General features: G+C 42.3%; 1 protein-coding gene across 2 annotated transcripts in view; it reads right to left on the bottom strand.

Moving 5' to 3' along the window:
• FXR1 (FMR1 autosomal homolog 1) overlaps window positions 1-6,903 on the bottom strand; it is a 32,496-nt gene extending 25,593 nt beyond the window's left edge. For both annotated transcript variants that reach the window (XM_059478954.1, XM_059478955.1), the window contains exon 1: window positions 6,726-6,903. In XM_059478954.1, coding sequence (XP_059334937.1) covers window positions 6,726-6,776 — 51 coding nt within the window. In that variant the 5' untranslated portion in view covers window positions 6,777-6,903. The remainder of the gene's footprint in view (window positions 1-6,725) is intronic.
• Between the last annotated feature and the right edge of the window lie 8,920 nt (window positions 6,904-15,823).

Genomic DNA, 15,823 nt, shown 5'->3' with positions numbered 1-15,823 from the left:
CAGTATGCACTTTGGGTCACAAAGGCACATATGTAAAATATCAAATGAAATTATGTTAGTATTAAATAATTTTATTGTTGTGAGGCCCGAAAAAAATTCCAATTAGAGTCTCACTGTATACATTTACTTCTGATTATTATCAATTTCTCTACAGCTGTGGGATGAGATCACATTTACAGCAACTGAAGTACAGCAGTCTATGAGGTATTATGGACTGTACGGTCCATTTGTAATAAAACCAGAAATAATGAGAATTCAGTATGGCTTTCAAATAGTTTTCTAAGAAATCATTTCATTACCATCAAGAAGGATGTCAAAAGTACCATTAGAACATTTTCTAAAAGCAAAACTTCCCGAGCACAGCTCTGGTATGGCATTCAACCCTGCCTATACATATCATCAGCTGTCACTTACAACTTCCAGATAAAACAGAAAGAGATTTCATGCATGTCAGGATGAGATTTAGTGTAGCTTTTAAAGAAGTCTTCATAGTGCCTATGATAATTAAATTTAAAAATAAAGGTTTTACAACAAAACTTGCGGCATTAGGGTATTTTGGTATGTCACAATTCAAAAAGGACTTTATAGTAAATGCTATAAATTCAAAAGGATTTTTCCAGAGGAGGCGTGATGAACATAAACCAGAAAACTAAATAGCCTGGTTTTCAATTAGGGAGTTTTGAAGGAGCTCTTTGTGAGGTAACCTATATAAATAGATTTGCACTAGTCATGCCTGATACTGTGTCAAAAACATTCTCTACTAAATTAAGTAATGATCCATCACCTTAACTTTTGCTCTCATGAACAATGTACCCTGTTACTGAAATTTAATTTAGAAGTGTTGCCTAAGACACATAATGCCAGTTTCTAAGTTTGAAGAGTTTTAAGTTCCCAACATATCACTGCATGTACCTTGGGTGACAAGGCAGAGCTAACAGGAGACCACCAAACACATCATCAATAAACACAGTGGCATCAAAAAGAGGGAGGAATTGCAGTATCAGCAAGTGAGCTTACACATAACCTTTATGTGTGTTTTATACCACACACAAATCACAGAGGGCAAGAGGGGAAGCAAAATTGTCATGACTTCATCTTGCCTGAGCCTGATTCAGGCAGAGCAGAGCCGAGTGTCAGTCACTCACTGAGGATCCCGGGCAGGCCATGTATGCCCTGGCTGGAGCAGCCCTGCCCTGTACTGTACTACAGCCTATTCCTGTCCTGTGCTGCACGGGGCTCAGACCTGGCTCTGCCACTCGCTCGGCTCCAGCACCTGCACAGGGGATCCAGCCTGGGGCTGGGCAGGGGCTGCAGGGTGAACGACGGGGCAGGAAACTCTCAACCGATCATCTGCACCAAAATCACCGCAGCTGAGACCTCCTCATTTCATAACAGACACCCACACACACTCTCTCCCTTTTACCTGCGTTTTGCTCATGGATTTAGGATTAGGATCTGCTGATAACATAAACGGATCAAGACTTACTGAAGTGTCCTTACAGTGAACTGTATGTCTGTGTGTATATGCACACACACTTTTTAAAATCCAATTCCAGGCAAAGTCACAAAATCTGGAAAACAGGTAGACGCAATCCAAGTTCCCTCCATATCCTACTTTCAGTAAGTTTATCTGACCTCCAAGTAGGGTGATCCAAGGTAAAAATGAGGCGCTGCAAACTTTGTTTCCAGGGACAGCCACTGTGTTGGCCTTTGGGTCACACATACCTGCACACCAAAACTGCATTAATATCACCTTACCCACTGCTGAGCCAACTCCTAACAGCAAACACTTCGGCATCTGGTACCACAAACTGCTCCTGAAGCACTGACAGAAAGGTCAAGCAGCCCATATCCAATTACCAAGCCTTTCACTCCTTTTCAGATGCTAGAACCCTTGGTATTTCTAACTAACACTGAAACACAACTGCTTCATGTAACAAACACATGAAATAATTATTGCTAAAGATGTCTCTCATGCTGAGCCCCCGCCCCCCCCAAAAAAGAAAGAAGATAAAGCAAACAAAAGAAACTTGTAAATACACACACCACTTGACAAGAAAGACTGAACTTGGTATTACTTTCATTATAAGTGATCAGCTGCACCTGTTTATACAAGGAACTGATAGAAGCAAGCAGCTGTGGCTCACTGCAAAACACAAACACTAAAGCAGGTATCAGGAAAGAGAAGCATCCTGAACTATCACATCAGTTTTAGCAAGCACAGTTTAATTTATGACATTACTGCTTATTTCCATCCACAATCACAATTACATGTAAATTCAAGGGTTGTTCTGACAGTTGTACAAGAGCCTCAGCACTGAGTTAGTCTCAATGACTCATTTCTTACACTGGGTTCTTCATATGCATCCTCCAAAAGGGCAAAACTTCTGGAAGACACCCTCCACTGACCAGGTACCTCAAAAATCAATAACCACTCCCTCTGGCTTCTCCCTCCCATCAGCCTAAAAGGCTCAAGCAAACAGCTCACCAACAGCTACTTCTTGCAGGACTTCACAACCTTCAACTCATCAGGAACAACTTTAGAATGTCTAAAATTCCCCACCCATACAGATGTAGGGCTAGATGTAATAAAAAAATGCTGACAATCACAACACAGTTAAGATCTTTAAAGAAAAAAAAACAAAGGTCATTCCAGTTAGTTTCCTGGAGTAGTAATTGGGTATGAACAGTGTGTAAGCTACACTCCTAATGACAATTTCCTACTTTAATAACCATCAAGCTGAAAACCACTCAAAGCAACTCAAGTTGTTTCCAAAGCCACTAATTAAAAATTTTAAGAAAAATTTTAAAAATAATTGTATTTTCATTGGTGCATAAACCTTCACTCCCACAGAGTTGCTCATCAAGCTTTGGCTCTACAAGTGAAGAAATGGTGTGTACTTGTCATTCATCATTTTTTCCCCTCAGTAATATTTTGGCTTGTGCCTGCCTTGAGGCCAATGCCAACTCCTGCTACCAGCATTTTGCTTAGCCCTGTGAGCAGAACAACTGCACCTCTTGAAAGAGGAACAGAACAAGGAAACACTCCAGAACCTGCAAATTAAGGGCTGAGCTCCATTTTAATATACAGGGTTTTTTCACCATTGCATAAACAGCAAAGAACACAAGGGCCTGCAGCACACCAGAGCCCATTTTCCAGCACAGCCAAAGCCCTACAAGGAAGAACACAATGGATCTTCAGAGTTCTTCAAATGCCACTGAAAGGCTCAGTCAGGGGAATTGATCTGGCATTCAATTTATGCACCTTGGTCTTACTGTAAGGCCCAATCTATTTCAGGGAAGCTGCCATGGGAAATCATGAATAATGTGCATCAGCAGGGCTCTCAATCTGCATACAAGTGAGCACATACAAGTGAGCTGATGGAGATACTGAGTGAAACCGAAGGGTTTGTCTTGTTCTTCCAGGACCCTCCACAACTGCCAGGTGCAGAGGAAATGGCACAATGGAAATATGGAAATTCCTCTATGAATGTCAGAAATGTTTTTTTCTACTGTGAGAGTGACTAAGCAGAAGCACAGGCTGTTTGGGAGGCTGTGGAGTTTCCACCCTCAGAGATACTCAAAAGCCATCTGGACATGGGCACCTGGCTCTAGGCAGCCCCACCTGAGCCAGGTGTGGAGCAGGTGAACCCCCAGAGTCTCTGCCAGCCTCAGGCACCTGGGATTCTGTCAATGACTTCATCATCTGAATGACAGTGAACCCTCATCCTGAAAACACTGCAGGCAGGCCAAGACAAGGCTGAGAGCACACAGCTTTCACTCTCTTCGACACATTCAGAAACCAAAGAAATCCAGGTATTTTTTACCATCCCATATATTAAAAAAAGTCTATTCTAATGTCCCAAAGACAAAAACCTTCCTGCCACCTAGTCCTCACCTAGAAAGCTTTAACTTTTCTACTCTCAGGCAGCCCTCACAGCACACTTAATATATGCAAACCCATAACCAGTGGTCTTCAGCAAGCCTGTCTGTTCTCCCCTGTTCCACAGCACAACCCTTCCCATTTTTCAGAAGCCCACAACCATTTCAAGTCCCATCAGTGCCATCTCTTCTCCAAAGACAATGCGTGCTCAAAATTATGATCTATGCAAAGTGTCCTCAGCTGCAGGAAGTGGCTAAACACTGGCTCTGCTGTGTAATGGTTGAGAACCTTGCATAAAATATACAGTAAATGCTGTCCTGTTCTCCAGATTATATTACTTCTTTAAAGCAAATGGGAAAAAAAAGAAACCACAAATTAGTTTGGTGACTCAGGTACACAAGTTTAAAATTAGATTATAATATGCTCTTATAATTTTTTTAAATTACCTTGGGATTTACCATAACTGCTCACTGCTACAGGAAAACTCAAAATGCTTTTCATGATGCAAGAGTTGTAATAGAGAATATTAATTTTCCATACTAATTTATTGCAACCACAGTGTATATATATATCATGTATGGTCTTCCTGCACTTAGGAAGAATTCTTTGTTAAAACTGAAGAGGAACTAAAGAAACTTTACAATAAAGAGTTTCATTTACCATGGTCATACCTCTAGAAAGCCCACTAGAATGCTCCAACACATTGAACCACTACATTTGTTCTACTGCAGTTAAGTTGCAGATCATAGTAACAACTCCTGGAAAGAAAATCTCTCATGCTTCTGTTTACATAATTATTTTGGTTTTTCTCTCTGTTGACATAGCAGGATCTTTCTGATCTCATTTACCTGGGGTTATGCTCTGCTAATTAATCCAAATTCAGACTCTTCTAAAGGCAAACCTCAAATCTTACTCCCTCTTAGAAATTCGGCTTTTTCTCTTCTGAAAACTTTTGTCACCTTAAATGGAGTGTCACACAGGTTAGAAAAGATGAGCCTCTTGTCATTATCTTGCAATGATCAATGCTACTGGTGCCCAAAACAGGACATTTCCTAAAAGAGACTGACACACCTCTTTGCTTTAGGTCACTTTAAACAGCAAGTGACCTAGGAGTGTTACCTAGTTCCAAAATAAATGCAAAACCTCTGCCTTCCTCAAGAGTAAGACTCACAAAATGGAGTCACTGACACACACACTTCACTGCATTTAGCTCACAAGAATAATCTTTGAAGTTGTGTTTGTTTGAATGATTTGGTTTGGGTCCTTATTTAAGGGGGTTGTGTGGTTTTTTTCCCCTCCACATTAACAGTGGATTACTCCGAGTTGGGGCTTTGATCATTGGGCATCCAATCATTCTAACCTGCCTTCATCCACCTCTTCATCACTGGACATAATCCCCACTTCAATGATCTCAAAGCCATTATGCCATTGTTAATTAAAACTTTTGCCTTTTTAAGTCACTGTTCACAGGGCTAAAACACATGATGGTGCTAATCCAAGGCTGATAATTCTCACTGATTTAGGAGATGTCATCCCTGCAGATTTTAAATCAGGCTCATTGTACCAAATTCTGTGCAGACAGATCCCTTCAGTCCAAAAATTCATCACACCTCATACTCCCATGTGTCTGACATTCCCCTAAAGCAGAAGAGCAACTGATTCATCATTTGGAAAGTTGTCCAAGATCACAAGGTATAAAACGGAAAGCTAAGAAAAGTGTTTCCAAATTCTGGGTTTCTTAATGCTCAGGGGGAAAGAAAATCAATTCTATTTAGGAGCATCCTGTTCTGGACGCAAATGATTCTGATGTGGGTTGCTGTGTGATACTTCAGGTTCAACAAAAAAATTATCCACTGCATAAAATTTATTATCTACTCCTTTTGGTAGAAATTTCAGAGAGTTCCCTACTAGGGATGCAGTTCATCCCCCAGCATTCTTTCCTCATAAGGGTATCTCCCATCTGTCTTGGCCAGCTGAAAGACCTAACTCCTGAAGTCAGCTGGTTACAATCCCTTACACCCAAATGCCTCTGCATACTGTACAGTCACCACATGATTGCCAAGCCAAATCCACAGCTGCACACAGGCAATTCTGAGGGGGGAGGCGGCATGGAAAGGGCCAGCCCCACACCAAGGGCAGCACTGCCTGTGCAATGCCACACCGTGCATGTGCTTTGGCACAATAGCTAAACAGAGTCCCGAGACTAAATCCTCCCAGAACACAGCCAGGCTGCGTGCTCACAATACTGGCTGGAATCAGCCCTTCTGGAGAGGAAGACAGGAGCCTACTGCCATAAAAAGAGCTGGGATTCTTAAACATCTGAAGCCAGGCTTAGGGGAAAATGACTGACAGGCAACAGCTGAGAGTATTCTGCATTGATCCTGTATCATCCTGACATTCCAGGGAGGGTGATGGTGAAGGAAGATTTCTGAAGGCATAAACTCGAAATCTTAAAAAAAATTATTTTAAATCTTTTAAAATCATTACCATCACCCCGGTTCACCCCATCCCACCCAAAAGCCCTGCATCTTCCAGCACCAATCCCCCCACACGCCCACCCACCCTTCCCGAAGCGAAGGCTCAGGGAATCCCCGCTCCGCGCATCGGCTGCCCCCGGCCCCGGGGCGCTCTGCCTTCCCCCCACACGAACCTCCCCTGCGCGCAGCCCTCAGCAGCCTCGTCAGCGCCGCCCCCCCGCCGCCGCCGCCCCGCTCCGCTCCATCCCCGCGGCCCCGGCCCCGCTCCCCCCGCACCTTCCCCGCTCACCGTCCCCTCCCCCGCCGCCCTTCGGCCCCAGCCCCGCCGGGAGCGGAGCCGCCCGCGCCGCCCCCGCCGCCGGTACCTTGTAGAAGGCCCCGTTGGAGCCGCGCACTTCCACCGTCAGCTCCTCCATGTTGGGGCCGCAAAGGACGCCGGGACGAGCTTCTAGAAACTGTCACCGCGGGGGGAGCGCAGCGCGCCCGCCTCCTCCGCCCCCCGCCCGCCGGGCCGCGCCTCCGGCCCCTCCTGCTCCTCCGGGCGGGCTGGCACCGCCGAGCGGAGCGGAGAGGAGCGGAGCGGGACGGGGCGGAGCGGGGCGGGGCGGGGCGGGCCCTGCGGGGAGGGCTCCCCGCCGCCGGCGGAGCGGGGCGGGCCCTGCGGAAAACGCTCCCGGGAAGGACTCCCCGCCGTTACCTCCCCGCCCGCCGGCGCGGGGCTGAGGGGGGAGCGCGGGGCGCGGGTGCGGCCGCGTGAGGAGGGCGGCGGGCGCTGAGTGCGGAGACAATGCGGTGCGGGCACGGTGCGGGGCGGGCCGCGCTGGGCGATGGACGCCGCTCAAAGGCCGCGCCCGAGGAGGCACCTTCGGCTCCCGAGCCGCCGCCCGGGGGGATAAAGATGGTGCCCGGCGCCCAGCGCCCGGAGCGCCGGCCCCGGGGCGGCCGCCCTGCCCCGCCCTGCTCACACCCCGCCGGGGCTGCCCTGCCCTGCCTCCCGTTCCCGTGTGCTGCTGCCGACAGAAACAGTAAAAAATAAAAACTGCCTGGGATGTGCTGGCGCTCACAACACACTGGGGAGCGAATTGTGCTGCGAGGTGGATGCTCACATAAGCTTAGTCACGCAGAGCCTGATGAACGGCCTGTACCTGTGCCAAATCCGTGTGTTTTTGCAATAGCTTTAAATACAGAGCCATTGAATCATTTGGGTTGGAAAAGACCTTTAAGATAATGAAATTCAACCATGAACCCAGCACTAGGATTGTGACCCCTAAACCACATCACCCAGTGCCAGATCCAAATACCTCTTTAACACCTCCAGGGATGGTGAGCATCACCTCCTTGGGCCACTACTCCAATGCCTGACTATCCTAACTGTGACATTTTTTTTTCTGATATCTAATCTGAATCTCTCGTCTCAGCCTAAGGCCGTTTCAATAGCAATGCTTTCAAATGCTGTTTCAGCTGATCTTTCCCATTGGGCATCAGACCCAAATGGCCAGGACTCCATGATGATATTTTACCAATCAGATATTTTCATTTTTAGTTTCTTCATGTTAATCTTGCTTTTCTGCCATGTCTGTCGGATGGGTGAGGATTTTGGACAATAAAGGCCAAAGACTGTTGAGAAATCTGGCTACTGGGTACAGAGGTGCAAATGCTCAAAATAGTCAAAGAATGCATGGCAGTGGCACTTGGGGACATGGTTTGGTGCTGAACAAGGCAGTGCTGGGTCGACGGCTGGACCTGATGATCTTGGAGGTCTTTTTCAAGCTCAGCATTTCTATGGTTCTGTTGTCCTGATGTGACATAACTGGAGGAAAGATATGAGTTCAACAGTTTATGAATGTTTTTACCCATGCTGTGTGCATGAATATTCCCAGTCTTGAATAATATTCCACATGAATTTTGGCGGGTACCTTTTATTCTAAATTTTGTTTTAACTTTTATAAATTACCCACAATTTATTCTGCTCATGGTGCCAAGACCACACATGGGCAAGAGAGCACTTCTTGAAGAAAGGTACCTCCTTTCCTGCTGGCAGAGTCCGCTCAGTATTTTCCAGGATAAAGGAACCAGATAATATAAAGCAAACAGTTGTGCTACAAAAATTCTAAAGTTTTCATCACTCCAAGATTGCATAGACAGGTTCATTTATTCGGCTTCCAAGACACAGAGACTCAATGTCAGCTGCTAAGAAATGGTGTCTGGGGTTAAAAAAACCAAACCACAAATAAACTGTGCATGAGGTGCTGACCTTAGAAATAAAAAAAACAGGATGTAGATTAAAAAAAATTACTCCAGAACTGTGTGAAGTGCCTGGGTGTCCACATTTGCAGAACTGGGGGGCAGTTCTGGGCTTTAGTGATAATGAGGACTGGCTTGAGCAAATGCAATCTGCAACTGAATTTGCCTGATAAAGTTTGTTTTTCTGGAAGTGTGAGGATGATAGTGGTTAAAGGGACAGGGTTGTTTACAGGTTAATTTTGAGGCAGACTGCTGTGCCTGGGTTAAATGCGGGTAGAAAAAGGCTTTAGCTGGTTGAGGGCCATAATAATTTGCAGCACATCAGCCAGATGATGAATCTGTTCTAAGTTTAGTTTTCACTGAATGTAAATTATGAATAACTACTAAATTAAATTGCTTTAAACATTTACTGAAACAAGAAAAGGTTGGATCCAGATTCAAGAACTCAGTAATTCCTCTGATAATAGCTACTTAATATTTTTGTTTCATGAGACTTTGTAAGGTTTCATTTTCGTTTCACTTTTTGGTTTCATTTTGCAACACCCGCAGTGAAACTGCCACTTCCATTTCCTAGAGCTGACGTGCTCCAGGACATACTTTGGGTAAATGAGGTTGAACCCTTCTCTGTCCTCTCTGAAACCTCCACAGCTCAGGAGGCAGAGCCAGCTGCACCATGCCAGAAGGACACTCAGGCAGAAGTTGCAGGATCCTTTATCGTGGGACCTTGGTTGGAAAGAGCAGAGAAAGGGTTCCCTAATTTGAGTGAGCAAAATGAAGGGTGAAGATTAAACACCAAAGGATTAGGATGTTGTCTTCAAATATGTCAAGGAACACAGAGGGGATAATGATCCATGAGAGACAGAGGCTGTAAAAGACAGAAACACCAAAAGGACTCCCCAAAATGTATAGACTGACCATTAATCAACTTAGTCTGGAAAGAAGTTTACAATGGGAGGTTGAAAAACTTCCAGGAACAGCCTTTCAGAATGAATTAATGAAAGTTAGTAACTCCTGCCTACTTTATTTAGGATGGAAAAAGCATTTGTGGTGGTGCTAGAGCATGAGCAATATAAACCAAATTTTCAAGAGAGAAAACTTTGCAAGCGTTGATTGCAACAAGTAAACAACCAACCCACACTCCTATCCTTCCAAATGCCATTTTTTAAAATTCAGGAAGTATGTGGAATATTAGAGAGGGTCCAGGAAAAAGCCATGAAACCACTGAAAATGTAACTCACAGTGAAACTATCATAGCAGAGTTTTCATATTTTGAAATAGTGACTTTTCGTCCAAAATCTGCTATTTCCAGCTAGGAAAGATATACAGGCCTTTTTAGATTCCTATCACTATCAATTTTTAAATCAATATTTACTATGCTCTAGCTCATTCATGAATTAACAGAATCATCTATGTAACTGAAGGTCACCCTGTCATTCAGGGACCTTCTGACATAAGACTGTTAATGTTTACCTCAGCCAAAAGCAGAAAAATTTTAGCTATTTTCAAATACTTGGACAAGAGTGAGACAACTGAAATCAACAATATAACTGTTTAGAATAGTGATCTCTTAAAGTAATTTTAGTTGTGAAAAAATGGACACATTGATATTCCTCTTATGATAATACTAGCCTGAAAATTAGTTTGAAAAAATTGTTGTAGTTTTAAGCTATCAGTTATTTTGCTGCCAGATAGCTTGAGTGCCTCTTCTGATATAGAACAAGGGTAATTTCTCTGTTTTTCTGAGCACATTTTCTACCTTTCAGTAAAATAAAAACCCAGACCCATCCTCTCTTAGCATATTTTGTTAAAATAAATAGGCAAAACTCAAGCTCAACTAAATTCAGACTTATGCTCTTACAATATAACAACCTGGGTCTTACATTCCATTCAGTGAAGGGAAGTGCTGACACTTAGCAACTCATGCCATAAAAATCAAAATAATGATAAAAAATTAATCTAGCTTCGCCTTTAAGTGGGTAAAAACCGTTTTGGTTCCATTGCTCATTCTGAAATTTTGGCAGAAGGCTGATGACTGTGAGAGGCATCCATCCACAGACTTCCAACCTTAGCAGAAGCTTAGGAAACAGGAAGCACACTCTGTAAATTATTATGCATCATTAATTCTTAGTGGTGACAAACAACATAGGTAGATATTTGAAATATATAAGGTCATATTGGCCTCATGACAATAACAAATGACAAAACCACATTCCAACTCAGCAAAATCGTGGAGGAGTTCTTTTGAAAAATTACCTGCTTCCAAGTTTGCTCATTTATGTGTATCTTTTCTTTGCTCTATGAATTGTACTTGGGTGGCAGAAAGAAGTAAAATTACTTCCAGTAAACCTGTGCAAGTAGAACAGAGGATCTGATATCTTGTGGTAGGACACTGGTATAAAGACATATGGCCTCGATACAGATCATCCTGTTGGGCTCAATAAAGGGCCTGCAGTTGTAGAAGACTCCTTTAGAAAAGCTTGTGGTTTGATTGGATTTGTTTTGTTTTATGTTTCACTGTGATTTTTGCCCCATTATAATATTGAGCTGAAGAAGAGTTGCTACCATTTCTCATCAGCCTTTCACAACTGCATTCCTGACCTTTTCCAGTGAATGAATGTTTGTCTGGAGGTTTGCTGAACCCCCCATCCATGTCCAGCCACATCTGCAAGTGCTGTAAGCAGACACCACTTCTGAAAATAGGACCCACAAAAGGTGTTGCTATGTGAATGTATGTAAAAACATTTTTGTGCAGTTCAGTTTTAAGCCCTCTGTCTGGTATGGAAATTGGAGAAAGAATAAATCATAGGTGTTTCTATTATTGTAAATGAACTTTTGCAGTCATTTACACCTCCCTTTAAAGGAAAAAACCTCTGAAGCCAATTTATTTTTGTGTATTATAGCTGATGGCACTCACATTTATCTGTGTGGACCAAATGAACTTAAAATTATTTGCATGTGTAGGGTTAAAAATCTGTGTTTAGAAGGACAAAAGGTGTTAAGAATCCACAGAATGCAGTAGGTATTTGCTATTGTAGTCTACTTCCTGTTACTGCAGTCTAAAACAGAAAAAGTCACTGAGCTAATTAAGTTATATAAAGAAGGGATCAGGAACCAATATTTAAAATGGTTTTGATTACAGTCTGTTTTTATGCTGAAGTAATGATGAGCAATATCATTCAGGTCCCATTTGTTCAAAGTCCAAAAGATAATGTGCATTTTCAGCAAAAGAAAAATATATACATCCAGGCAACAGACTATTATGTGAAAGTCATTTCACTCTGAATGACAACATATGAACCTTGTTTTTTCACACTGGTGAACTTCTGCCTTACCATTGCTTTACTGGTCCTCCCTTTTTTGTCAGTAGCAGCACAGGAAAGTAAGGAAAATAAAATTAAAGTTTGATGTCATTCTAAAAGCAACAAGAAGCACTAGACAATGCTTGCTGTAAACTCAATATTCATCCTGGCACCGTGCAAAGAAACTGCAGAATCATTTCACTGAAATTTTAATGAACTCCAGTGAGAACACTGCTCTTTAATGGACTTTGTGCAAGGAGTGGGAGCTCATCCACTCATAATCCAACTTTTCATAGGGTTGGCTTTGTTTGCTAATTTTCATTATCACTTTGCATCTGCCTCTTCTGGATGCTGGTGTGGATGCAGCTGGTCCAAACTAAACTTGTGCCTGATTTTGTTCCAAGCCGGGAAGTAAATGCAGAGAGCTCCAGAGGGACCTTGGTACTCCTCTGCAGTCGTGGTGATGTAATGGTGTGGGAAAACCTGCCATAGAATTAACTTCAGGTGTCCAAGCACAGAATTCTTGTCTAAAGTGTTAGGAGTTGTATCCTTCCTATCACTCCTACCACCCACAAAAACCCAAAGAATTTCTGTCTTCTGAATACTTTCAGTGGAAACCACGAGAGTAAAGCAATGTTTTTCTTTATAACTGATCCACTTTTGGTCATTGTTTAGTTCTCAGGCAAGTCCAGACTACCTTTGTTTTGACTTGACACCTGGGCCAAGTTTTAGTGTCAGTGTCATGTAAAGAGATATTTGGATTTCTAATGTGGGACTGGACCCAGAGCAGGGTTTCAGGTAATGTAGGTTTATGTGTTATGAGTTGCAATCACCAAAATGTGCATGTTTAACCCCTGGTTCTCAGTATTTGTATTTCATTTCTTAAATTCAGGGCCTGCTTTAAAAAAGAGGCAATGAAGCCCTGAGCAAAATTTGTGAGAGAGGGTGGACAGTGGGCATGTTGCTACCATAAATACATGATCTGAGGTACAGAAATTTAGTGCTGCAGGGCATGGAAACATGAAACATTAGCACTTAAACAAAGGTGTACCTGAAGCAGCAAGGGGACACATATCAATCCCAATGAAGAAATGCAGTTTTGGAAGAGAGAGAACTTAGAGGTAGGAAGAAGTTAGCAATGTAACTGTGTGAAACTCAGCAAACAAACTGAAAAACCTATGTATTTTCCTAGAGGATTACCTGATATAATCTAAAGCATAAAATTATTCATTTCAAAAGGAGATCAGTTGTTAGCTCAAGGCACTCTGCTGTTGAGAGTTCTGGAAGCAGGTTTCTGACTTGACACACTCTACTTTTTGAAGGCTTTGATACAGCAAAGTACTTACACAGGTGTTTATTTAGCATCTAAATGGAAGGGATATAAGAATGACTTAATAGTTGCCTTAATCTGTGCTCTTCTGGAAAGGAAGGAGTTGAGAAGAAAGTTTTCTTCAAATGTGTTGGCCCAACAATAATGTAAAGCATTCTGTGTATATGTATTTTCTGGTTTCTCTGAAAAGTCCCATCTGCAGAGCAACAGATATATATTATACATATACATATAAATGACATATGTATGTATTTGTTGTATGCTTGTCATTATGGGCATATGTTAAGAAACTTGGTAAATACAGAGCCTGGGTCCTCCAGGAGCAAAGATAAGCATTTTACAAACAAAGTACTAGAATGTGTTGGGATTCAGCATCAGTTTTTCTCCAATATGGATTGCATTCAGCTCCCTCAAAAAAATAGAGGAACTTTTTCTATTACTTTAGTCATAGGCACTGATTTAAGAAATTAAATACTAACACTCAGAGTAAGGGATTAAGCATGCACATTTTGTGATTGCAAGAAGTAGCTGGTAACTCACATCATACAAATCTAGGTTCCCTCAAGCCTATCTGTGCTGGCAGATAGACAGGGTGAGGCAGTGTGGAACAGAGAGCAGCTCAGTGAAGGGAGTTATCAAGAAGTTCAAATGTTTCCTGTGGCTTCTGTAAATGCTCTTTTAACTGAGGTGACCTTCCTCTGGTACGTGTGCTGCAGTTGTATCACAGATGCCATTGAAGAGGGTGGGATAAAATCTGGACTCTTGCCTTTTGCTTTTTTCCATCTTTCTAAAAATACCATTCTATTAATAGCATAGTGTTTTCCCAGATTGCCTGTCTGTTGAGATGAAAAAGGGAACTCGTTAAGCTTCTTTGGTGATAAAACAGACAGTTCTGATAAATACAGCCAAACTGACCATTGTTTTGATCTAATCAGTAAAATTATTGCATGGGTGCTCAGGATTTCATGCCTTTGGCATGCTTCCACATCCTTTTTTCAGTTGTTTGATCCCCTGATGCCAAATGCTGTTGGCTGTCTGGCGTATTAGACACTGCAGCACGTGATTTCACCAGTGATTTGTTGCCACTGGCTCATCAGCTGAGCCTGGAGAGCTGAGGTTGCTTTGACCTGCTCTTACCACAGCTGTATGTGCCTGCTTGTTCTGTTCTGTCTCAGTGGAGTGATGTGTCCAGCCCTGGATTTTCCTGTTGGATTTTGGAAGGGAATTCCTCTGTTCAACATTTAAAATGCTGCTTTAGACAATGGGAAAAAAGTGGCTTATTGCAACTACATTAGATCTGTCAAATGGAGGGGCTGAGGAGGATTAGTGCAAATGGATGAAGTATGCATGAAAAGAAACAAGGAGAAAAATTATTTAAAAAATCAAGAATAGAGGGAAAAGAACAACAGAAGAAAGAAAAGTTCAAACAGCAGTGGAAGCAAAGTTCCAAATTCAGGATTTCATGAAAAAGAGTTTGATGAATAAAAAACATGAGGTAAGAGAGGAGGCTAGTTAAAATGAGTGATAGATGAGGGAAATCAAGAAAAGGAACAATTCTGGGGAACACATGAAAATACACAATGGTCACTTGTGATATTCACATGCTTTTTCTCCCTAAAAATAATGGTAGAAGAGATGGTTGCAAACATCAACAATAGAGACCCATAAGATGAATTCATATCCATGGTAACTGGTATTTTGAACATCCAAGTTAAAATCTACTTTTTGCTGCCCTGGGGCAGGAATTGGCTTGCAGTTCTTTCACTCTCTGAACTGTGTGCCCGTGTCTGGAGCTCCCAGTCAACGCCACATCCCATCAAGGCACTGCAATAAACTGGAATGAAGTGGTGTTTGCATGGGAAGAAGCCCAGCCCCATAATATCATTTTTAAGGCTGTATTTTGAGTTTATTGTCTGTCTTTTTTATTTAGGTAAGATTCTCCACCTCCCATCTGGGTCTTTCACCCCTGAGGGGCACCTAAGCACAGACACAGTGTTTGGCATCCTTGTGTGTTACTGTGAAGTGTAATAACAGCTTTTGCTGTTGAACCTGTTTCACTTCCCAGAAATACTTTAGTGCTCACAAAGGTACAGAGCAGGTGACAAAACTATTTAGAAGTTGTTACATACTAATAATCACAAATCACAAATACAACATTTCTTCCAGTATAAAATAAAAGTATGCTAATCCAAATCAGTTTACTGGAATGGAAGCTTCAAAAAAATTTAAAAATATCCACTTCTTGAAACCATTTTGAGCAACTTTATATTCACGTGACAAGAGTTTTGAGAATGTAACATTTTCATCATTAAATTACATTTTATTTTAAATTAAAGTGACATATGTTATCTAAATGTGTGACAATAAAACCTGATGTCTTAACTACCCATACTTGTTCCTCTGAGAAAATAAAGTCTCAAATACCCTAAATTCCACACTCCAGAGCAATTTAGATCTCCTTAGAGATCACAGTTTGAACTACAAATGCAGTAAGGGCTGCATCCTGCTGTAACTGAAATCTTTCCTAAGTCTACTTCTGCTTTTCAATCTCTCTAATTTTTCATTAGATCAAGAGTCACACATTTTTGTT

This window comes from Ammospiza nelsoni, chromosome 10 (assembly GCF_027579445.1).
Source record: "Ammospiza nelsoni isolate bAmmNel1 chromosome 10, bAmmNel1.pri, whole genome shotgun sequence".
NCBI lineage: Eukaryota > Metazoa > Chordata > Aves > Passeriformes > Passerellidae > Ammospiza > Ammospiza nelsoni.
The sequence above is the reverse complement of the archived record's forward strand: the minus strand, read 5'-3'. Positions and strand labels throughout refer to the sequence as shown.